A 25,546-nucleotide genomic window follows, 5' to 3' on the forward strand; every position below is an offset into this window, starting at 1 on the left:
AAACATACCACTAGGTCTGTGGGAATAAGGCTTTTTCTTCTTTTCAAGCAAAGACTTTAGGTTTGGGCCTCTCCTATATGTAAAAAAAGCCGTTCGCTTGTACTTTTATTTGGAATTTCTTCAAAAAAGTTATTTGTTTTTATTTTTATATGAACTTTTTTGAATACTTGATATTCCTGATTTTTTGTTTTACTTGTGTATAATAGTTCTTTAAATATATCCATTTTGGAATGGTTTTAATTGAATAATTAGGTTGCCTATATACGTTTTATATAAAATGAAGTTTAATTGGTGTGTACTTTGTCTGAAGAAGAAGAGGTACTGTCCACTCCGAAAGCGCTTATTTAACGGTTACTTTATATTTCACTGCTCTTACTCTGCACACTATAGCCAGAACAATATACCACTATACCACATCAGCAGTTTCCTGAACAATAGAAAGACTGAAACTTAAATGGCTATCATTTAGTGAATTCAGTTCTCACTTCTCACCATAGCTCTAAACCTCTAAGCACAAAAAAACAGGACAAAGCCAATAATGGGGGAATACAGAATTCAGTTCTCACTTTTCACCATAGCTCTCAACCTCTTAGCACCAAAAAAACCTGCACAAAGCCAATAATGGGGGAATACAGCCCCCCAAAAAGGGTCAAATTTCAAATACTGATCTTATAAACTTAGAAAATTACTAGAATGAAAGGTTTTGTGTAACCATTTATTTTCTGAAGAATATGAAGCCAGAAATTCAAATGCCTGTCATTATTTAGTGAATTCAGTCTTTCACTTGAAATCCAGAAAACCACAGATTCTATGAGGAACAGAACAAAATTATGAGGCATAAATCTGGAAAGTTTTCAGGAGGGGTGGTGGGTAGGGACTTTAGGCTCTTGTTACCTGTACCCAAAGTTCAAGGTATGAGCCTGAGTACCTCCTCTAGCCACCAGGTATATTCACCTGGGGCATTTCACACACAAACACTTACTCACACTTCATTTCCAGGTAGCTCAATAAATATCCAGTTTGGCAGCTGCACATGAAAATGGCTCATTCTATTCAGCCTCACATCATGATTACACACACACCCTCTTCCTACCTTTCCAGGCAGCTCCAGCTCAACAGCTATCCAGTCAGCAGCAGGACATGAAAATGGCATTGGAGTTATGGATTTGAGCAGCTGGAAATGTATGCATTCCGACAGGCTGGCAGGCTGTTTCACGGAGTTGATGTCATTGAATATGCGATGATGTCAGCTCAAAAAAACAGGAAATAAAATTAAAAAATAAAAGTACTTGGAATTTGGAAATTAAGGGGTGCCACTTGGGAATCGTGGCACCACATTATTTGGACACGAAAACTCGGTAAAAACTGAGTAATTCAGTACAGTTGGGAGGTATGTTTGGATTCCTACTACATTCCAAAGACGTGTCTGGAACATTTTTCTCCAGGCGTCTGCTGAAAATGGGCTCTGTCCCAGTAAGACTTTCCTGGCAAACAAATTTTAAATCAATAAAATATTCATTCCATTGTCTGCTTCCACATATGACCAAGTGCATCATACTGCTACTGCTTATAACTGTTCACTGTGGTCTGCATGCCATTTTCAGCAGTCATGACCTTTTCCTTTGGTGTGGTCTGCTCTGTATACCAATACACCAATTGCATTTGTATACTTTCTGCATCTTACTGAACTGTGTTGTGTGTTCATACTTACCTCAGTGTATACACTGTTTTTGAATCATATTCCATGGAACTCCTGTTTTTTTTTTTTTTTGGCACAGGACCTTTGAACATTCTGTTACTCCACTCTGAATCAAACTTTCAGTAATCATTTTGCTCCTTATTCACAAATGGTTTTAATCACAAAAAAAGATTTTACATTTGAATGATATAGTTATGCTAGTTAGAGATTTTTTTCCTTATCAGTTAATATTATTTCTTCAGAATGTTCATACAAAGTTCAGAACAAAATAAAGTAAATTAAATATTAAATGTACTTTATATTGCTTTATAATTCTGTATTAGAGATGAACATTTTACTTTTGTTTCAGACACATTACTGGAGTAATAATGAACTGTTGGTGAATGACCTGCCACATTACTAATGATGTGCCATTTTCACTGCAAATAAAAATTAATGTAACACTCCTGTTTCATTGAGTGGTATATTACCTAATTAAAATAATGTCTAACTGTTCTTTTTAAAAAAAATAATTGTCCCATAAGACATAAATATGTGGAACATAGACTGCAGAAATTATGACATAAAACAATGAAACTAAAGTTCGTTTTGTGCAAACTTTGTCAGGTACAGGATCTTGTGGATTTTACTAGTTTCTACAGATGCTCATAACTTTTAATCAGCAGAACATGTAAGTGCATAAAATGCAGTTAAGCCTCTCAAGTGTGCTTTGCATGATCTGAAACATTTATGCGTTAAGTACATGCAATTTGAATTTAGTCTATAAACATGTCAGGTGCATAGAAGTAGTGGAATTTTTGCAAACATATATCACTCTATTCTATGCTTCAGGCATCCAAGCTCTGTGCACTTACCTTAGCAACCTCAGGTGAAACATGTGAGTGTGTTTCTTTAAGACGAGATATAGAACTGTGACTTAATCCTCCAACCACTGCCATTAATGTATTAAAATTTTGGAGTTGTCGCAAATTCTAATAAAAAAAAAATCAAAATTAATTACGTTCAAAGCAGGATTATGACAAATGCCTACAGTTTTATAGCAAAAATTGCTTGCAAAATCATTCACTGGAAAACGTCTATGAAGGATTTATGAAAATCATTTAGCCATTGCAGCTGCTTATTAAAAGTTAATAATGCAAAGTTCTATCTTAATGTATTACCCCTCATGATGGTTATAGCAATAATTTCATAATTACATTCCCCTTCCTAATTCTTGATAAAAGCAGCACATTTATGCACAGTAAACAGTAGTTTTTCAATAACAGGACAGTCTTCATATAACATGTAAAAATTACTCCAAAATTAATTATCCATATTCACCCAATAAAGTCAAAGAGCATGATTTAATTACTTGAGAAAGTTTTCAGTTTCAAATGGTTCATTTGGCCATCAATTTCACAGCAGCTTAGACTGACTAATAGCTTATTATTTTTTCATATACAGCTTATCTTTTAGTTATAGTTGGTATGCTTTCTTTCTCTTTAATGGCTTAGTTTCTCTCAGAGATTATGTCAGTATTGTAGCAAGTAGGCTTGTTGGGATCTTGGTGACCCAATGTGTTCCTAGGTCAGTTTTGCTTTCTTGGTCATTAATGATTACCTCAAACATCCTGAGTGTAATAATTATGTAGTGCATGGGGCAAATGATTATGCTCTAAAATCAGAAAAAAAAAAGATAAAACTGTTCCATGCTTCTGTAGCACGAGACCTAACTGTAACAGCACCTTCAGAGATGTGTACCATTCACAGTCTGATATCAGGAAAGACATTTTTTCACTCTCAACTGTCCATGAATTTCTTTCCTCAAGCATCTGTGGAAGTTTACAGACATTAATGTGTAAATAACTAATTTAAATTAGGGCAGTATTTAAAAACTGTCCCTGACTTTTTTCTGCAAGTATATTGACTTGCTATCTATGGGACAGCACTTGCTATGTGCTTAACAGCCTAGCATGCCATGCATATGTACATGTAGTGTTATTGCCAGAGTGCTCTGTAATTTACGGAAGTTGTTTTTTCTCTCAAGATTAATTTATGCTTGCTCGGCTCTTTACTGAAAATTTGGAGTTAACCTTGATTCCAGGGTCTGATCTTGATTTTTTTATGTCATGACACATTGATATTGTCATTAATGCATTGCCTAGCAGTTTAGCACAGAAGAGTAAGGCTATGAATTACTAGTAAGGCCAAGCTGTATCTGACTCTCCCAGTCTCCACTTACCTAGTCTGTGAGTTTCTGAAAGACACATACCCAGAGAGTGCTGCCTGTGAAAAAGAGGCACTTGTACCTCATGGGTTGCCTTTGTTCACAAATATAAATAAAAATAAAAATAATTTTATACACAAGTGTGATTGCAGTTGACATGCCATACATATACAGTGCAACTGAGAATTACAGACCAGTGTATGTAAGAATATATCATATATATGATATGTGTAGTATATGGAGCACTATTATTCCTACACTTTTTTATCTCTCTGTAACTGGTAGTAGATAGAGCAGGATATCTGAATTCTTGAGCATTACTTCAGTCTGCCCTCAAGGTGAACTTCTCTACATCCAATTTTTTACACAAGTATAATGACTCCCACTCCTAGCTTGCTTGACTGTTTTCCCAGGGGAATGTAGGCTTCTTATCCCTGAAGTACAAAAGGGTCTACAGTAGGACTTCATGGTAAGCAGAGGACTGGCAAAAAAGGGATGCTGAGGAGGAGTGTGCAGTTAAACAATGAGACATAAGCAGGAAAGGTCACACTGTGTATGCGTGCGTGTGCATGTGTGTCCGTGCACGCATGTGTGTGTGTGTGTGTGTGTGTGTGTGTGTGTGTGTGTGTGTGTGTGTGTGTGTGTGTGTCTAAAAGGTATAGCATGGTATACTCTATGTACAGCACAGGTATGCTTTTATAAAATAAATAATTTATTTTTTGCAATACGAAGTGCTAGAATTAAAATTTAAAAATTACATATTTACTATTATATTGTGCATGGTTTTACATTTTGTCAAGTGGCATTTTTTAAGAATGCTGATGGGTAGTATTTGTTCATCATTTTTTATTAAGCATGTTATTTCAGCACATTTTCTTTTTCCACTGTTATTAATTATGCTGAATGTGGTTGGGTGGGGAGTTCTGTGTTTTTGTGTGTATGTGTGTGTGTATGTATGTGCATGCATGCATGCGTGTGTGTGTGTGTGTGTGTGTGTGTGTGTGTGTGTGTGCGTGCATGTTTCTGTTTGTTAGTGTGTGTGTTTTGTGGTCAGTATTGCTACATCTGAAACATTATGGCACCTCACAATAATGCCATTGTACACCACGCACTTGTGGGGGGTTGTAGGAAGGACACAACAACAAAAAAAAATATGTATTTTGACAACATCAACAATCTTTTACCAGCCTTCACCACTTAATTGACCTAATAATGAAGTGGGTAATAGAAACATTTAAGATTACTGATTTTAGATGGGACAAAAAACAGAATAAAGGCATACTGAAATGTGTTTACAGTTTGACTATCAGTGGTTTGAACTTTCCATTTGCACAGCATTTAATATTACCAGGTGGATAATAGAGAAACATCTGTAATAACTTTAAAAGGAATTCATGCTTTCATTGCAGGTGTTTACCCTCTTCTGATTGAAATACATTTCATTTTGGACAGCTTTTTCCAGCCCACTATTTTCCATCATGGTGATTCACAGCTTTTTTGCTTTGCTTGTACTCTGTTAACTCAAATGAGACTTAACTTATTATCTGTTTAGAGGCAAAGAAATCATGACTGTTCTTTAGAAAGGTATGCCATTTATTTGATGTGTTTTTCTTGTTTTTATCCTTGTCAGTTTTTCATTACTCTGTTGTTCCTTTTAGCCTGCATCACCTCAGTACTGACTCCATCTGCCTGGATGAATTGTTCTTAGTCACATAGTTAGATTTAAAAGCAATTAATTAGAACATAGGCTTGCAGGTGTATACTAGGCTAATAACCACTGGGGCCTTTATAAGCCTAGCCATGCTTCCCAATGGTATCCCACAAATTTATGTGCCTTAGAGGTTATGTTAATGAGTAGAGACATAGGTGCTAGACCCAGGGTATATTTCTGATTTCCCATCCACTGGTCTAGGTTTCTCTTGAATAAGGTTAGGGAAGATTTCCTTTTCACATTGATGGGAAGCCTGTGCCAGAGAAGGGGAATTCACTGAGATATATACCTGTCCCACCAATGTGTCTTACTTTGTCGCAAGGAATGTTTAAATCCCTAGATCGAATCATTCTAATGCTATTCATTTAGTGGATATGCAAAAGGTCCATCAGAGTGGAATCCAAGGATGGCTTGTATGCCAGGCATAGATCACCTCTCAAAAGTCTGTAAGGAAACATGGTCTAGAACTAGGGCTTTGAGGTGCTCTGCATAGGACATGCTGTTTATACCCTGTATCCTTTTCATGAGGGGCCTCTGTGAATATTCTGCTTGTTGCATGTGCCTGGTCAGGTTCATACTAAATGGGGCATTGTACTAAATGATGGACCTGATGAGGGCTGAATTCAGTGCAACTATGGATTTCTTGGTCCCAGATGCCATGCCCTTCCTTATAAGTTGAGCAGCAAAGAATGATTTCCTTACTACTTTAGACACATGTTGGTCAAAAGCTGGGTTGCTATCTATATGCAGCATTTATGAGGAAGTGCATTACATGTATATGGTGTAAACTCTGAGTAAGGTGCATCCCGTGCAAATGGGGAGATATACAGTCATTCATAGTCCAACACATTTCCAATATCACAGATAACACTAGCATAGCATTCCCTGCACAGACGTACATATCATCATAGGTAGGCCATGTAAGATCCTTTCCCCTCAGACTTCTACTCTTTGCATTAAGCAACCATCTCTTTTTGAATTCCCAGGCATCCTTACAGCAGGGATGGTAGAGTTATACAGTCAGACTCACTGTTCCCTTCATGCTTGCCCTGTGTCTGCACTATTAAATTCTACCCATTGAATCTGGCTAGAGGTGTGTGTGCCTTATAGATGGATAAACATGGGACTAGTTAGTATACCATGGCCTGTAATGGGAACGTATGATCATTCTGAGTTGGAGATGTTCATGTCATGTTAGATTCTGCCATGCATGCTTGATATGAAACCTGATTATCATGCAGGTAAGTGGAGTAATCATCACTTCATTTGTAGTCTTGCACTCATACCTCTCAACTGTCCAGATTTTTGCTTCATATTTTTAGTCTGTTCCTCAAAATTTTGTTTTTCTGGAAAATTACTGGCAAATTATTGAAGACTAAAGTCAGAAAATAATGAGTGACATTTGAATTTCAGACTTTATACCCTTCGGAAAATTCATGCTAATGCAAAACCTATTATTCTAGCAAATGTCTAAGTCTCTTATAACAATATTAAAACGTGTCCTTGTTTTTGGCCCTTTATCCCCCAATTATTTATGGCTTTGTCCAGATTTTCTGTTCTAAGAGGTTGAGAGGTATGCCTGCACCTCATTACTTCTGCCTGATGATTATTCTAGGGTGGAGCAGTGAACATCAGGGCAGTGAATTCACTCTGACAAAGGGGATCTAATTCACTTCCAGAAGCTTGCTGAAATGGGGGGAGGGGGTGTTTTATAAACTGCTGAAGTGATTTTATTAAACCTGAATACATGGATCTTTGTCACTTATGGTATGGTTAGGTGGTTTGCATTCCTGGTAAATGCATCATAAAAAAATAATTTTATGTTTTAAATTATATTGCTGATATATTATAGCACATTTTAGAAATAAGCAGTATTCAGGTATGAGAAGTGAAGACTTTCCCTACTATCAACTTAATTTGGTCACTAAGCTGAAACCCGATACTTTGAACTTAGGCAGTAATGTATGTTATTTTAGATATTAGAGGCTAATGTTTAGTGTATGAGATGTTTATACATAATATAGCAATAACCCACACCTGGGTGTGGGTAATGCTAGATTTACCCACGGTTGGCGTGGTTTGGTTCGAAGGGCGAAGCCCAAGGGACCAAACAAAGCCAACCGTGGGTAAATCCAGCATTACCCACACCCAGAAGTGGGTTATTGCTATTATACAATGACATTATTTAAGAAAAAAAAAAATTACTTTTCTTAAATAATGGCATTGTATAATGCCTCCTTGCTGCCCTTCCGCAGCTGTCTGGTATTCCGCGGCAGTTCTGATGTACTGCGCATGCCTACGCAGTACATCAGAGCTGTGGGCAAAAGCAACGGAGAAAGCAAGATCTCCATTGCTTTTTACTGTTTCGCTATTGTTAAATGGGTTTAACATAGTGAGACAGCTTGAAAAAAAGCAACGGAGATCTCCGTTGCTTATTTTAAAGCTGTCTCGCTATGTTAAACCCATTTAACATAGCGAGACAGTTTTGAAAAAAGCAACGGAGACCGTTGCTTTTTTATAAACTCTCTCGCTATGTTAAATGGGTTTAACATAGTGAGACAAGTTTAAAAAAATAAGCAACGGAGATCTCCGTTGCTTTTTTAAAGCTGTCTCGCTATGTTAAACCCATTTAACATAGTGAGACAAGTTTAAAAAAATAAGCAACGGAGAAAGCAAGATCTCCGTTGCTTTTTACACACTGTGTCGCTATGTTAAAGGAGTTTAACATAGCGAGACAGCTTTAAAAAAGCAACAGAGATCTCCGTTGCTTTTTTTAAACCTGTGTCGCTATGTTAAACTCCTTTAAAATAGCGAGACAGTGTTTTAAAAAAGACTTATACTAATGGAAAACATCTGGGCGACCGGACCTTTTTCCATTAGTATAAGTCGATTTACAACGTGCACACTGGCCAATCAGCGTGCACGTTTTGGAATATTAATGGCGGGTCATGGTATAATGTATTTTCATTGACTGCACTGAGATGTTTTAGTATTATTGATGTAATTTTTCTAATCTCACATTCACCCATAACGTTTCTATAATTCTAATACTCTATGCTTAGAATGATAGTACACTTCTGATGCTGTAAAAGATAAACTTAATTTTTTTTCTCTCTTTAATTCAATGCCTTCAGTCTGTGGCCTACCTTTTGTTTTTGCTATAAAATCTGTCTTCTCTGTATCATTGTGCTACACTGCTTCACTGTATTAAGTTTACTGTGTCTTCTGTGCATCGCTGTATTATTCATTGTGCCAAATGGCCTGGGTAGTGACCAAAAAGAGTCTGATGACCAGTCCTCTTTCCCAGTTAATAAAAAGAAAAAAAAGAGAGAAAGAAATATATTTTCATTGTATATAACTTTATATCAATTTGTATATTGACAACATATAAGAAAGCTATGCAAATTATGATCGAACAAATCAAATATAATAATACTACCAACACATAAATATTCATTATTGTTGTTATGCAAATATTTTTTATGTAATAGTTTTTGCTTTTGGTGGGAGCATATTTATTTTATATTTTCAACTTTTAGTGGGGTTCCCTTATGCGTGGATTAAAATGTATCAATGCACATATGTTTTTGTTTAATAAGGTGACTTTTTTTAATATTTTAATTTATAGCTTCATAGGTTCATAGTTAAGTACTGAGCTAGCTGCCCTTCTGGGGCATTTTAAGCAATCCCTTTGTTTATTTATGCAATATAGCAGGACATTTTTATGACAATACAGAAGGACATTCTTATGATGATCACACCTAACTGTCACTATCCTCATAAGTTCCCAAAGGTCAAAGTTTTAAGTTGTAGTTAAAATTTCTGTAGTCTAAAGGGAGTTCAAATGATAAGGACTTTAAACAGATAATTTAGTTCACTTCATATCATGTTGTCTCTGTGCTGTGTTCAGGTTATTATATTACTCAGATGCTTGTCTGACATTACCTTATCGTAAAACAGATCTGCAATTGTCATCTTACAGAAGACTATACTTCAGACCAGATTAATTTGACAGTTTGTGGCTACATTGTCACATAACTGCAATTGCTGGAACTGGAAGATTTGCATAAAAACAGTAAGAACTAATACATATCTTGTGCAGAGTGCTGGCATTATATGTTCTACAGCTCTGTTAAGCATATGCACTGTTCAGATATGAGGTACACATTAACAGATATGTTATAAATTCAAGTCTGCCTAAACTATATGAGTATTTTTGGTAAATGTATGTTCATATTTTTTCTCTCATCTGGTACAATGTAAAACACACAATCTAGCTTGACCAAACCTCACATTTTATGCAGATTGTATTATTCTATTTAATAAAGACAAATTAGTGCCGGAAGATTAACAATCTCACCATTTGACCTTCCTGATACTTTTTGTTTGACTTGACAAAAATCAAACTCTACCTGATCACTGCTAAAACTGCATTCATGTTTTTATTTTTTGTAACTTGCTAGAAACTGTTAAAAGAGAGGTACTCTTAGCATTAAGGCCTCAGATGATGGTTTGTCACATCCCAACCTTCAGTTATCTGGGACTTTGGCAGGATGAGAACTCTCTTTCAAAAATCAGGTGGAAAGAGTGCCCACAACAATTAGAAGTCAGCTTGGTGTTAGCTATAAACTTCTAACATTCTCACTCCCAAAGGCAGGCATGGTACATGGTTCAGTATTTTTCTTCCAAGAACTGAATATTCCTTTGTAAATATAACTCTCGATGTCTCATATAATGGTTAACAGATGCAATTGACTCTTAACAAAATCTGTCATTTTATTTTCCCTTTTGATAGTAGGAAACACCTCTGCTAGACACTATAAAACACAGAGGCTAGCTCTCCATAAGGCAAAGGCAGAACTAATCATAAATATGACTGCTTTTAAGGTCCTATACTTAGATAACTATCTGGCACTAGCCGATAAGCTGGTGATTATATCGCAACATTATAGGTTCATAGGTTCATAGGTTCATACTAGGCTATCTGCCCTAGGGCATTTATAAGCCTAGCCAGAGTGTGTGTGGCTTTCGCCACACCTTGGGATGAGAATACTATGCCCATTTAGGGTTTAGTTTACTGTGCCTCTGTCTAGCAGTGACACAGAGATGACCCCCGGGGTAAACCTACGATCTCCCATCCACTCATCAAGATTTCTCTTGAAGAGAGTTTGTGAGGGGCTCCGCCTAACATGGACTGGGATTCCATTCCAGAGTGTAGGGAGCCTCTGGGTTATGAATCTGTCCCTCCAGCACATCCTATTTATTTCTGTGTTGAGGTTCAAATCTCTTGCTCTCGTGGCTCTGATGGATTTGGATTTTCTGAGGTGGAGCATGTCCATTAATTCCAGATTGGACATGGCCTTGTACGTCAGGCATAGATCACCTCTGAGTAGGCGGTATGTGACTGAATAGAGCTGGAGTTTCTTCAGCCGGGCAGCATATGACATATGTTTGAGACCCTTTATCCTCTTGGTGGGGAACATTTGGGGTCTTTCTATCTGCTGCAGGTGTCGGGTAAGATACATCCCAAATGGGGCATTGTACTCAATCATGGGCCTGATAAGAGAAGAGTACAGGGGCACAATGACCTCTCTTGATCTAGATGTGAATCCCTTCATGATAAGGTGGGCAATATAGAAGGTCTTCCTAACCACCTTGGCAATGTGAGTGTCAAATGAGAGGTTACTGTCAACTTGGGTCCCTAGGTCCCTGATTACCTCTTCCGTACTTAATGGATTACCACCTATGTGGTAATTTGTGGGTACCTTGTTTTTCCCAAAGGGTATGACTATACATTTCTTGGCATTCAGTTTAAGGCCATGGCTCTGGCACCAATTATCCACTTCTATGAGGCCTTTCTGAAGGATGCTTGTGTCCGCTGGAGTATCAATTATGGCACCCAGTTTGCAGTCATCTGCAAACTTTGTCAGCCACAATCCTCCTATGTTTGCTTGCACCTCGGAAAAATAAATGCCGAACAAGAGGGGTCCCAGGACTGAGCCCTGTGGGACACCGCTTGTGACTGGCTTAGAGTCTGACATGGCTCCAGCAATTCTGACCTTGTGGGTTCTGTCCTTGAGCCAGTTTGCAACCCATCTTATGACATATGAGTTTACATTTAAGCTGGTGAGTTTGTCTATGATGCCCGAGTGGGGTATTGTGTCGAAGGCTTTTGCAAGGTCAAGGTAGGCTGTGTGAACTGCCTTACCCTCATCAGTGGCCTTAGTGACTGTTTCAAAAAAGTTGACCAGGTTCAAAAGGCAGGATCTGCCCTTGACAAAGCCGAATTGGGTAGGATCTAATGTCTGTAGGTCCCCAATGTCTTTGTTTATGAGTTCCATAATGATCCTTTCCATAGCTTTGCAGACCAGGCTCGTCAAGCTTATGGGGCGGTAATTTCCAGGGTCTGTAGAAGCACCTCCTTTGTGGAGTGGGACCACTGTTGCTGTACGCCACTCTTTGGGTACGTATCCTGTAGTAAGGCTAAGATTAAACAGCAGCCTTATGTGTGGGTTTAGTTCCTCTTGGAGTTCATGTAGCACGCAGCCCAGGACACCGTCCGGTCCCACTGATGCTGTGTTTTTAGCTTTGGAGATGGCGGCTCTCACCTGGGCATCTGAGATGTTAGGGAGGCTACACTCTGCTGGGATAGATATTTCTCCTTTTGGGGGGGAGGGGGCGGAAGAAATTTGCACTGAACCTGTCTGCCAGAATGTTGGCAATGTCTGTAGGTTCAGTGTATTTTGTGTCATTTTGGACTAACTCTGAGCATATCTGGGAGTTTCCACCCAGGTTTCTAACATAGCTAAAGAAGGCCTTTTGATTGTCTTTTGTGTCTTTTGCGATTTTTTTCTCAAAGTTGGCCTTGGATGATTTTATGAGTGATCGTAGTTTTTTGCTAGTACTGATCAGAGATGCCTTCCCTTTTAGGGATTTTGCTCTGTCATGTAGTAGCTTCCTCCTCCTGTTGTAAAGTTTGTTAATGGCTGGGGTCCACCAGACAGGATGCCTGCCTTTGTGGGAATGGGTGTTGGTTTTATTAGGGATTGCATGATCCATGCATTCTTGAAGGTGTCCGTAGAAGGCATTTATAAAGAATTCAGCGGTGTGGGTTGTGGTTTCCACTGGCCCAGGGGCCTTGAAGGATACCACTTCAGTCTTAAGAAGTGTGAAGTCGGCTTTTGAGAAATTCTTCACTGTGGTCTTTTGTGCAGGGGGGGGGGGGGGGATGTGGATTTCCAGTGAGATTAATTTATGGTCTGATCTCACCAATGAGGGGTATACTTCCGGTGTGGAGCATTTTGTCCCCATGTTTGTGATGATCAGGTCAAGTATATTATCTCTTCTTGTGGGAGTGGTGACTAGTTGTTCCATCGCATTTGAGTTTATGAATTCTAGGAACCTTTGGGCTAGGGTGTTGGGGCTTGAGTAATGTTCCCAGTCTATGTTTGGGTAGTTGAAGTCTCCCGATATGATGGTATTTGGAGAGACGTTCATACTTTCCAGTGTCTTCAGGAAGGCTGAGTGGGGTTCCTGAGTTTGAGAGGGTGGTCTGTAGCATGCTACAAACTGTAGGGCAGTTTTGCCTATGGTTAGTTGCACCTGGATGGTCTCCGATGCTTCGTGCATTGCCACTAACCTGGAGGTGTGGGTATCTTTGATGAATATGGATACTCCCCCTCCTTTTGTGGTTCGGTCCAAGTTTTGGGGCCGGAAAGCATGATATGAGGTATAACCTGGTAGTGCTGGGCTGCTCTCAGGAGCCTTGAACCAGGTTTCAGTCACTGCACAGACATCGATGTTCTCCATACTGAGGAGGGCTTCGAGAGCGTGCATCTTGAGGTTTAGACTTCTGGCATTGAGCAGCATTACCCTTAGTATTTTTTCACTTGTGTTTTCTAGGGAGGTGGGTTTGTCTTTTGAGCCTTGCCTAAAAAAGGCACTATGGGGGTGGCAAGAGCCTTGGCCAATATCCGGAAGCCCAGGGGTGACAGGTGCAAGCCGTCCCTTGCGAAGCAGCGTGGCTTGTCAAGCATGTCATCCCAAGCGGACAGATATTGGATCCCCTTAGAATGACACCAGTAATTAAGCCAATTGTTAAAGCTGATCATTTTGTCTCTGTACTGTGGCATCATTCTTGGTGAGGGTAAGATGCTGCTCAGGGTCAGGGTCATACTGGCCTGGGCTACATAATCAGAGAGCTCCTCTATGTCTCTTTTCATGTAGCACCTTAAGTTTGACAAATTAAGGGGCTCTCCAAAGGCTTCCCTTCAATCTTGTCCCCCTTGGAAAGATCATTCACTAAAAATGTCTTCTCCAGCTGAAACTATCTCTCTGTACATTTTAGATAAGAAATAAGACTTCTCAGGTTCAAAATAATATTTCCCTCCCAAAGACTCATCTCAAAGCTTTGTAAACTATTAAGTTCTCATCTGCCTCTTCTGTTGTGAAAGGAAAATATATGTTATATATAGAGAGAGACAGAGAAAGAAAGAGAAAGAAAGAGAGAAAGAGGAGTTTGGTCTATCCTGATGTGCATTGTTTATTGTTTTTCATCAATCTGATATATTTATAATATATTCTGCCCTTTTGATGACATTTTTATATGATGTCCTCACTGAACTGCCACATTCTAAAGGAATAAACCATGGAATCACAGTGTGGATCATTTGAAATACTGAAACTTATTTATGTTTCTGGGTATCTTTTTACAAATTTCCTCTACACGCAGAATGATGATTGGTTGCCCTTTTATTGTCCTTAGACCTTTGTACAGACTGGGCGGCCACGGTGGTGCAGTGGTTAGCATTGCCACCTCACAGCAAGAGGTTCTCTGGTTCGATTCTTGGCTGGGGTGCCATCTGTGTGGAGTCTGCATGTCCTCCCTGTGGTCGAGTGGGTTTCCTCCGGGTGCTCCAGTTTCCTCCCAAAGACATGCAGTAGGTGAATTGGAAACTCTAAATTGGCCCTAGGTGTGCATGTGTGTGCCTTCTGTGGAAGGTTGGGCACCGGGCTGGCAACTCGACACTGTAAAACTCCACTGCCAATCATGAACAGACAGATGATCCACTGTGGTGACCCCTAACCAGGAAAAGCCAGAAGAAGAAGACCTTTATACAGACTCTTCTTGTATATTGTTTAGTAAAGTGCAACTCTTCATAAACGAATAACTGTAGCACACCAGTCCTGTATTTAACAACTATTTTAATTTCTTGGAAATACATATTCATTACTTCAGTAATACTGTGTATCCATTTCAACATTTGCTGCCCTCTTCATTTGATTTCATTTTTTTCTCAGCATCAACGGCTTCTGTAGTGAACCCATTCTTTGTGGTATGTGGCCATAGCGTCTGAATTTGAGGTTTGCTATTTGACCTTCCAGTGAACAGTCTGGGTTATTTACTTAAGGACTGCTTGCAGTCTATGGAATTCTCTAAAGTTTTCTGTATCACCAGCATTACTTGTATCCAACTCTCACAGCTATATGTTGATAATGAGAAAATTCTAGCTTTAGCTATACAGACCTTTCTTGACAATGTAAAATCTTCTCTCTTTAAAATTGTATCCAAATTTTCCATGGCTTTTCTTCAAACAAGAAAGTGAATTTAAATTTCAAGACTGCAGTCACCATCTGCAGATATCTTTGAGCCCAGGAAAATAAAACCAGTCACCGTCTTTATTTCTTCCCTGTCTATTTGCAAAAAATTGATAAGGGAAGATGACATAATTTTATTTTTTTTTTATGACAAACAGCCAGCTTTTGCATTTTCCAGTTTCACCTTCATTGACAGGGCCTTCAGTTGTTCTCACAGGTTCATAGGTGGTTACTAAGCTATTGACCCAAGAGCCATTTTAAGCCTTGCCAAACTTACCCCAAATGTACTAACCTATTACTGACATGGTGTCAATACCCCAAGGAATTTTATGATTACAATATAGGTTCATAGGTGTTTACTAAGCTAACGACTACAAGGGCCTTTTCAAGTCTAGCCATGCATCCCAAATCTCTGACAAGTTCTCATACCCTTGATAAGTGTAAGAAGGGGATTGGGAGATGAAACATTTACAAGTAAGGACCTTGAAGATGAACTATTTCCAGGTTGCCTGTGTCCATTAGAGACATAGGTGCCAAACCAGGAGTAAATGTGTGATTTCCTATCCATTGGTCCAAATTATGTTTGAATAGAGTGAGGAATGAATTTTGCTTTACATGGATGGGAAGCCCATTCCAGAGAAGGGTTACTCTTTGAGACACACATATGTATCCATCCAACATGTCCTATTTATTTTTCATTCATGGTTTAGGTCCTTAGCATACCGCTCAACCTCTTAGTGCAAGAAATCTGGACAAAGGCCCAAAAATAGGGACACATTTTAAATACTGATCTTATAAGCTTAGAAAGTTGTCAGAGTAACATGATTTGTTTTAACATACATTTTCTGAAGGATTTGAAGTCTGAAACTCAAATGTATGTCATTAGTGACTTCAGTCCTCAGATCATCCCAATGATTTGCCAGAAAACTACAAATTTTATGAGGAACAGACCAAAAATATGAACCAAAAATCTGGACATTCTGTGAAAATCTGTATAGTTGAGAGGTATGGTCCTTAGAACTGGTATTTCTGATGCTATTTGTTTTTGTGGATGTGCAATGAATCCATCTGTGTGGAATGCTTGTCTACATTAGTACCTATTGAAGGGCATCTTTTTCTTTAGGAGATTCAATAACCACACCTAGTTTGCAATCATTCATAATGTCATATATTCATTGGTAATTACTAGGGTAATGACCCAAAGGGCCTTTTTAATCCTAGCCATGCTTCCCAAGTGTATCTGTCATGTTTTGATACGCCAAGGTTATTTTAAGGAGTATATGTAAGCTTGGTCATGGATGGTCAAGCATTTATAGGCTGCCTATGTCTACTAGAGCCATATGTGTCAGACCCACATCAACTGGTCCAAGTTACAGTTGAATTGTTTTTATGGAAGAACTCTGTTTCAATTGGATGGGAAGCTTGTTACAGAGGAGTAGTTTCTGAGATATATACCCATCTTTCCAACATGTCCTATTTATGTTACAGAGAAGGTTTGGGTCCTTAGAGCAGGTAATGTTAATGCTATTGTTTTGCAGATGTGCAACAGGTCTATCAGAGTGGTTTCACAGGATACTTCGTAGGTGAGGCATACATTACCTGTCAGGAATATGTAGGAGACTGAATATAGGGATTGGGCCTTGGAGTGGACTGTGTAGGATATGTTGTTTAGACCATGTATTATTTTTGTGAGGAACCTCTGTAGATGCTGCAAATGTTGCATATGCCTGGTCAGATACATACCAAAGAGGGCGTTGTACTCAATGACTGGTCTGATAAAGGCCAAGTACAGAAGAAAAATTACATCCTTGGGCCTACATGCCATAAACTTGCTTATAAATTGTGCAATATAGAAAGCTTTCCTTGCTACGATAAACACATGATGTTCAAAGACCAAGTTACTATCTACTTGTGTTCCCAAATCCCTGATCACAAGGTCTAGCCTTATCAATGTATTATCAGTGTGATAGTTTCCAGGGGTAGCTGTCTTCATAAAGGATAGCATTATTAATTTCTTAGCATTGTGTTTTAGACTGTGGCTCTGGCACCAGTTATTGGTCTGTGTCAAGCCTTCTTGGAGTGCATTTCTGTTAATGAGAGAGTCTACGACTGAGTTTAGTTTGCAGTAGTCTGCAAATCTGAACAGCTAAAAGCCCTTGATGTTTGCCTTGAGTTTACAGAAGTAGATGCCAAAAAGAGAAGCCCCAGCACTGATATCTATGGGACTCCACTAGCAGCTGGCCTCTTTGTGGATGTGGATTCTCCTATCCTAACATATTGTGTCCTATTAATGAGCCAGGTGTCTATCCATCAGGTGACACATAGGTTTATACTTAATTTTGTAAGTTTATCTACAATACTAAAGTAGGGTATTGTGTCAAATGCCTTGATCAGGTTGTGATAGCCAGTGTGCATTGTTTTGCTCTTGTCCATAGCTTTAGTGACCTGCTCAATGAAGTCCACCAGGGATATCTCACATTGCCATCTATAGCCTACATGGATCACATTCAGAACCAATTTGTCTGAAACAATCTGTTGCCAAAGAGTGAAATAGGGATTCATACTTTTTGGGAGATTAAAAGGACTGCCAGGGTTGGAGGAGTAGGGTCCCCCTTATAGTCATTCTGACTTATTGTCCTATGTTTTGCAGATTCCTCCTCTCTTTTTGGAATCCCCCTGTCATTCCTTTTTAATGTTTGCTTACCAGGATGCTGCTAGGACTGTTCCTTTTGCACTTTGATAATGTTAAACAAAGTAACAGAAAATTCTTTGAATAACTTAGAGAAGGAGCGCTGAAAAATCTGAGAAATTCCCTGGATCTTTCCTGTTTTATAGCACTTTTTGATGACTTCTGCAGCTGAAGGTCCAAAAAGTAGTTCTCTGTCCAAGGGAGAATTCAAAATGTCATTCTTCACATCCCCAGGGAGGTTTTGTGAATGCAGCCAGGTAAACCTCCTCAACACAGTTTCAGTGGCAAAAGCCTTGGAAGTTATAGCTACAGAGTCATAGACATATTTTAAACAATGCAAAGCAGCTTTCTCCTCACAACAGGAAACTGATGACAAGACATTCATTATACTTTCACAATTATCCAGGATAAACTTTAACATATGAGCCTGACAATCAAAAATTCTAAAAATTAAAGTTGAAGAAGCATACACTTTTCCCCAAAATTGTCAAAAACCCTCCAATCCTTGTCTGAAGGAGAGGAATTATAATTAACAAAATTTTAGCAGATGGATTTACTAACACAATAACTGTTGGATCAAATCTGGAATTAGTGTATAAAAACTAAAAAGACTGAGGAACTCTGTATAATCTATCTGCTTTTTTAGGGGCAGCAGGGTGACTGTCAGGGAAATTGTGACAACAAAAATTCTCCAAGGCAGACAAAACTGGAGGTATGTGTGAAGGTTGTTGTGGAAATTCCAGTTGAAACAAGTCATGATATTTTCTGAAGAATTGAGAAACCACACTGTTTTCCCACTAGAAAAAAAAAAAAAAAAAAAGATTTATCCTGGAAATAGCCTCAGAGAAAAAAGAATCCCTCACAGGATGAATCAGATACCACACTCTCCTCGTAATCTGAATCAGAAATCTAAGGAGAAAAAAAAATCTGTCCCTTCACATTCCCATATATGTTTAATTTCTTGAACCTCTTCAGGAAAAGATGAAGCCCTTTTCTCTTATCAGAAACAGCCTTATAAGAAGGGTCAAGAGCCTACACAAGCCCCTGAGACAAGCGTAATAAATTACTCCTGTTCAGAGTAATTGATCTAGGAAAAGACAGATGTTTAGTTTTGTGTTTATTTTTGACAGGTATTTCTGGAGAAACCAACCAAGTTGTTCCCCAGAGACAGGCACAACATTCTGACCAAGCAGAGGCACATTCCCTGCCCTTTCTCCAAAGACTAATAAGAGTGTTTATCCTTGCCAACTAAAAGGACTCCAGCAGCCACAGAGGAGGTGTCTAACCTTCAGTCCATGGTGGCTGTGGAGACTACACCTCAGGGATCCAAAGAAAGAGATGAGTGATGTGAGGAACCGATTTTGGCAAAATACTAGCTCATTCTGGTGACAAAAGCTACTTAACAGTCCTTTTTTTTTGTGGTTGGAAGAAGGTCCATCTAAGAAATAGGTACATTGTTCCATGGTTAAGCTGAAAATGGTACTTGATTTCCAGAGAATCTTAACAGCAATAGTCAGTAAAATGGGTCTATATCAAATTATCAAACTTATAAAAGTTTGAGCACCATATGGTCAACACCATATGTTCTAACTCTTAAAAGTTCGAAAATCAAATTAAAAAAAAAAAAAAAAAAAAAAACCTACCTAAAAGGTTAAGCAGGGGGGCAAGCCACCCTCCACATCCCATGTGGGGGGCTGTCCCCCACACCCCCTGCTCTTTAAATATACCAACTCCGAGATCACACTGCAGTGCAGACAATGGAAAACTTCCATTTCCACACTGTACGGAGATCTCCACTGAAACGTTCGAACATTTAAATGTTCGATTATATGGTGTTGACCATATGACGTTCAAATTTAAATGTTCGACAACATAATATAGACACAGTAAAACAGGTATGTTGCAAAAAATAGCTTTTTACAGAAAACACACAATAAAAAACACCTTAAATAATTACCCCACCAAAAAAAGAAAAAGAACAGTTTCTCCACATGAAAAGCATTTTTTCTCAACTTTAAAAAAAAAAATATCAAAAAAGTAAAATGTACGCTCCCATTTAAAAGTACACAAAAGTCAAGAGACAGTCAACAAAAACACTTTTTCCCAGCTTAAAAGTACATCTGTTACAAAAAAATGTGTGACAAAAGTAAAGTGGAAGGTGATATCAGATTTTGCCTTGATCCTCCACGATTAATTGATTTTTTCTCATTTTCCTCACAAAGACATTCCTGTTCAAGGGTATCAGTATTAGCCCTCAACAGTGACCATTACCTAGAGCCTATGTTCACTCTGAAGGGTGGCTAGCCATTATTAAATACTAAAACAGACAAATACAACAATTCCTTATATCTAACTATATGGAGTCTAGTACCTAAAGATCTTCTTCGGCAAAAATAAAATTGTTCTCTTTTGGGCCGTATGCTCTGAGGGTGGTGCTAAACTTTTTAATGTTCAGAGATTGATAGGTATACATGAGAGTCAGGGGACACTATACTGAGAAATAAAAACAGAAGAGTGGGTGAGAGAGGAGCATAAGAAAAGAAAGAACAAAAATTGCTCTGCACCTTTTTGTAGGTGTTGCTTAATTCTGCGACAGACACAGGAATATAGAGTGAGACAGCCAAACACATGCATTTTAATGTGTAATGACTAAGACTTTATTAATAACACGATTTTCAGCAAGGATCTAATTTACGGTGTTGGGTTTATCAAAACAAGATCCAGTGTGTTTGCATTGAGAAAACATACCACATCCATATTACAGACATCATGCAAAAAGGTCTCATTAAAAGATTTTGCAAGTTTTCTGATTTCTGTAGTTATATGTTCACAGGCAGTTACTAGGCATGCGGTGCAGGAGACCATTGGAGAGCCAGTTTTCCCAGTTGTCCTAAAGCACTGCATATTTAAGTGACTTGGTCAGAGTCTCATATCAGGTGAATGGAGGATGACGAGAATCAAGCACTATGTTTAAAGAAGCAATGTGTTCACTGCTCATAGCCTTATGCCTCCGCACTAACTGCCAGACAAACTTACGTCTCCAGGATTTGAACTTTTCACCTTTTAAATTAGAATTAAATCTAGTGTCACTGCAAAGGATTCCCACCTTGGCCAGGAATCAAACCCAGGCCGTTTGCTTGAAAGTCTCTGTGCTGACTATTATATCAACAGTGCTATTAGCACTTATAATTAACTGTGCAATATATCTGTGCTATGAGATCTGAAAACCCATTTTAATCATTAGTCACATAGTACCGACTCATACAAGATCCACCTGATGAAGGGAGGGTTTGACATAATTGTTAAGGTCATTACCTCACAAATGCACAATACAGGGGCTGATTCTGACCTTGGGTTATTGATTAGGCTAGTTATAGTCTGAGGGTGATAGCTTAGTATGAACCTATAAATATAAATAATGTCCTTGATCTGAAAAGCTGAAAAGTGAAATGTGACAGCTCCTGCATTACAGTGTCAAACTGTTTTATATATTTATGACATACAGAGTCTTGACTCTTACCTGTGCTACGTTGATAAACTTGGTGATGACTTCAGCTCTTTGTGATGGTGTGTGTTTACTGAGAACCATAAGTTGTACCCACTGAGAAATGCCATTAAACAAAGTTATGGATCTCTCCAAAGTAGGGTTATCAACCAGACAACCATGGATTATATAACTCTGATAATCTGTAAACTGAAAAAGTGTGGCAAAATTAGATTTCTATATGTTTAGTTGTCTGACTAGACATATATCATAACTGTGTTGCAAAATGCTGGTCATTATTTTCTCTGACAGTACTGATAGGTATTTTAATAAACATGTTTTTAAAAAAGTTTAGATAAATGCATGGTTTCAATTATTCTGGCAAGCAATTCTGACTAGTTTTACTAACTGCATATAGAAGCTATTATACAAATTCTCTAAAGTTTCACTACCTAATTCATTATATTTGTAAGACAAATGCTGAAAATATTAAAAGCTGCTAACAAAATATCAGGAGAATCACTAATTCCATTGTGTAAACAGTTTTGCATCTCTTTGCCAAGATGTACTTTTTGCCCCCTGGCGAAATCTGTGTGTCACATATCAGCTATGTTACCAGCAGTTTTACAATTGAAAATAAGCATCTCACTATGTAAAATGTCATCAAACTAAAGACTTTTACAGAACATTTCATGTAGCAGTATTTTTGTTTCCAAAGCCTTAGTATGAATTATAATACACGCAAACAGAAATATTGATGACCAAGGCAACTCTTTTCTATGATTCAGTGTTTGCCACTAAAATCTCAGAAATCAGCTTTGTAGACAAGAAAAACGGAAAATAAAACAAAAAAACAAAATTGTGGAAGCGAAAGCTCAATAAATGGCTATGTGTTGCATTAGTTGTTAATTTAGCATATATAGCACAGGGATGTGATCCCCTCCGTATTCCTAAAAGTTACAAAATATGTATTCCTGTGTCTGGTTTTAAAGGGCAGTTTTTATTTTTTATTTATTTAAGGCAAGTAGACAGGACTGGGGGCAGCTGCGGTGGTGCAGCAGTTAGCGTTGCTACCTCACAGCAAGAGGTTCTCCGGTTCGATCCTTGGCTGGGGTGCCTTCTGTGCAGAGTCTGCATGTCCTCCCTGTGGCTGCGTAGTTTTCCTCCAGGTGCTCCAGTTTCCTCCCACATCCCAAAGACATGCTGTAGACGGATTGGACACTCTAAATTGGCCCTAGGTGTGAGTGTGTGCGTGTGTGTGCCTTCTGTGGAAGGTTGGGCACCAGGCTGGCAACTCAACACTATAAAACTCCACTGCCAATCATGAGCAGACAGGTGATCTGCTGTGGCAACCCCTAACCGAGAAAAGCTGGAAGAAGTAGACAGGACTGACAGGCCCATTTCAGCAATGACTTATATAGTAAAACACAGTATACATGAAGATGCATACATTTAAGTATATGGTATCTTATTACTTTTAATAGTAATAATAATAATTTTAGTAAAAGCATGATAAAATACAGTAAAATTTTGAAGTTATGAAATACACAGCTAATACCATACAGAAGCATTCAGCTTAAGTAGTCACTTCCAAATATATTCCTTTCCCATTTCAAAAACAGAGATTATCTGAAAGTAAAACAACTGCAAGTATTTATGCCTAGGATAAGAAGCAGGAGGTAATACATCCAAACACCTATTAAACATAAAACAGGCATGGATTAGATCATGTGTTAGAGGTAGCCAGCAGAAATATAAATAAAAAAGCTTATGTTATTAGTTGACTAAATATTTGGATTAGTTTTTATAGCACACCAAATTCAGACTCTTCCAAATATTAGGAAATGTTTCTGCATTATATAAGACTTTTTAGGAATATTTCCAAGTTGATAATGCTTGTTTTACAAATGTGCAATAACATTTAAGAGAAATGTCTTCTGTATTTAAACAGTGTTAATAACAAAAAAGCTTGACCTAAGAGAAAATTAAACTTAATGGATAGTTTTCTTTAGCAACAAGATGCAATGGTGGTAAACAAACAGTTAATGCCATTTACAGTTTTGTTATATTTAGTAACTGATAAATCTACAGATTATCTAGCAGAAAATTCCAGACTAGTTAACTAGTTCTAATATTCCAAACATAAATAGTAAGTCCACCATAGATCATTTTCAGCATAGAAACATTAAGCAAATAATAGCTTATGCAGAGCAGTTAGCTTGTGAGGAGTCAAACACTGTAGGTAATACAACTTGCTCGTTATAAATTTAGAGTATGGTAAAGATAAGGATTATGTGCCCATTTTGCATACTGAGAACTAGACATGGTAAATATTAAGCTCTTTAAGATGTAAAGATTTATAACATGAAACATATCCCTGAATAAAAGGTAAAGTTTTAAGACTGACTTTTAAAGGAAAAATAGATTATGTCTACTTTTCATAGGTAAATATAGGCTAACTTCCCTTGTGAGACACTTAATCCTAGCCCATTCTCATTTCAAATGTGAGAATCAAATTCTGTAGCTTGTATCTGTAAGGCAAGCACCTTAACCATTATACCAATCCCCAAAACCAGATCAAACTTGGAACATTGTATCTAAATAGCACTGAATTTATACACTGCTACCTTAATTAGAATAAGATGGAGAAGTGAGATTTTGCTAAGATCCCAGTGGTCTTTCAGGACTGAGCTCAGAATTAGATTACCATTTTTAATCATATTGGACAGGTAATGGTCTTAGATCATTGGAAAAACAGCAGTACTTTGAAGAGTACTGTTTATTGATATGTTAAGATTGTCAGAAAGTGATTGTAATAGTATAAACTCATTAAACATATTTAGCTTCTTTATAAGGTTTTGTATGTTTAAAATCAAAAGTTTAATAAAAGACAGAGGTTTATCAAAGGGCTTGAAGAATCTTCTAGAAAGAGATCAGAACAGGTCTATATTGAATGTTCGAACATTCAAAATTCCGAATCTCATATGGTCGATACCATATGATTGAATTTTTGAATGTTCGAACGTTGCAACGGAGATCTCCATACAGCGTGGAATGGGAAGATTTCCCTTTTCTGCACTGTAGTGCGATCTCAGAGTTGGTATAGTTAAAGATTGGATGGTGGGGGGGTGCAAGGGGGCTTGCCCCTACTTAGAGCATTCAGGTAGATGTTTTGTGCAATTTATTTATTTTTTATTAGATATTCAAACTTTTGCAAGTTCGATCATATGGTGTTGACCAAATGGTAGTCGAACTTTCAAAAGTTCGAGTATATAATATAGACCCAATCAGATCTGTGGGATATGACACCTTTAAGAGCCCTAGTTGGATAGAGGTGTGATTTTAATTTGTTGTAAACTAAAACAAGATTCTAAACAGTTTCACCATTTTGAAACCAGTGTAGAAAAGTAGAATATATAGATACTTTAGTCCTCATTTTATTTTGAAATCTAAGAGGCTGCTGATACTAATTCTAGGACTACAAGTATTTATTCAATGAACAATCTAACTAGCTTTATTAGCTGACTTAAAAAAGTCCAGTGGTACATGTGAAATCAAATAGAAATTATGTTCATTTTAAGTATGGTGAACCTTGCCAAGAAATTAAATTTAAATAAGCCAGTTTAGATCTTATTCATAACAGAATTAAAATTAGTACAGATAGTAGATCACATATCTGGTTTATATTTTATATCCAGGCACATTACCAATTTAGATAATTGGTAAATATGGGTCAGGTTGTTAAGGCTGTGTTCCCACATTGTGAGGAGGCCTGCAGGTTCACACTCCCTCTGGATTATCATTAAATATTTCACTTCAGGTTTCTGTTTCATTATACTAACTGTAACAGTATATAGGGGAAATACACATGAACAACAATTTTAAGTGGGTAAACATCTTTGTCAGTATAATTGTTTCCTTTGCCTATAATCTATGAGTGAAATGCATGTATTTGCAGCATGGTTTAGTTGTATACATACATTTGTCTCAGGCATCATTACTGTGTCTTGGACTACAGACTCCTTGTGGTTTGTCCAAGTATCTTGTCCTATTAATCCTCTATCTGTCAAAATGCAGGTAATGATGGCTGTTCATTCATGTCCCCCTTTCAGTTCTGTATGCTAGCACCCTTGCTAAATTACATATTTGGTACTTCAAGTG

The 25,546-nt window shown here is 37.9% G+C and overlaps 1 protein-coding gene across 2 annotated transcripts in view; it reads right to left on the bottom strand.

The window, feature by feature from the left end:
- Positions 1–25,546, bottom strand: part of RASGRP3 (RAS guanyl releasing protein 3) — a 1,166,392-nt gene that overhangs the window by 426,288 nt on the left and 714,558 nt on the right. For both annotated transcript variants that reach the window (XM_044058961.1, XM_044058951.1), the window contains 2 exons: positions 21,422–21,595; positions 2,554–2,670 (listed from right to left, as the gene is read on the bottom strand). In XM_044058961.1, coding sequence (XP_043914896.1) covers positions 2,554–2,670; positions 21,422–21,595 — 291 coding nt within the window. The remainder of the gene's footprint in view (positions 1–2,553; positions 2,671–21,421; positions 21,596–25,546) is intronic.

This window comes from Protopterus annectens, chromosome 1.part2 (genome assembly GCF_019279795.1).
Source record: "Protopterus annectens isolate FY-2018-M chromosome 1.part2, PAN1.0, whole genome shotgun sequence".
Lineage (NCBI taxonomy): Eukaryota > Metazoa > Chordata > Ceratodontiformes > Protopteridae > Protopterus > Protopterus annectens.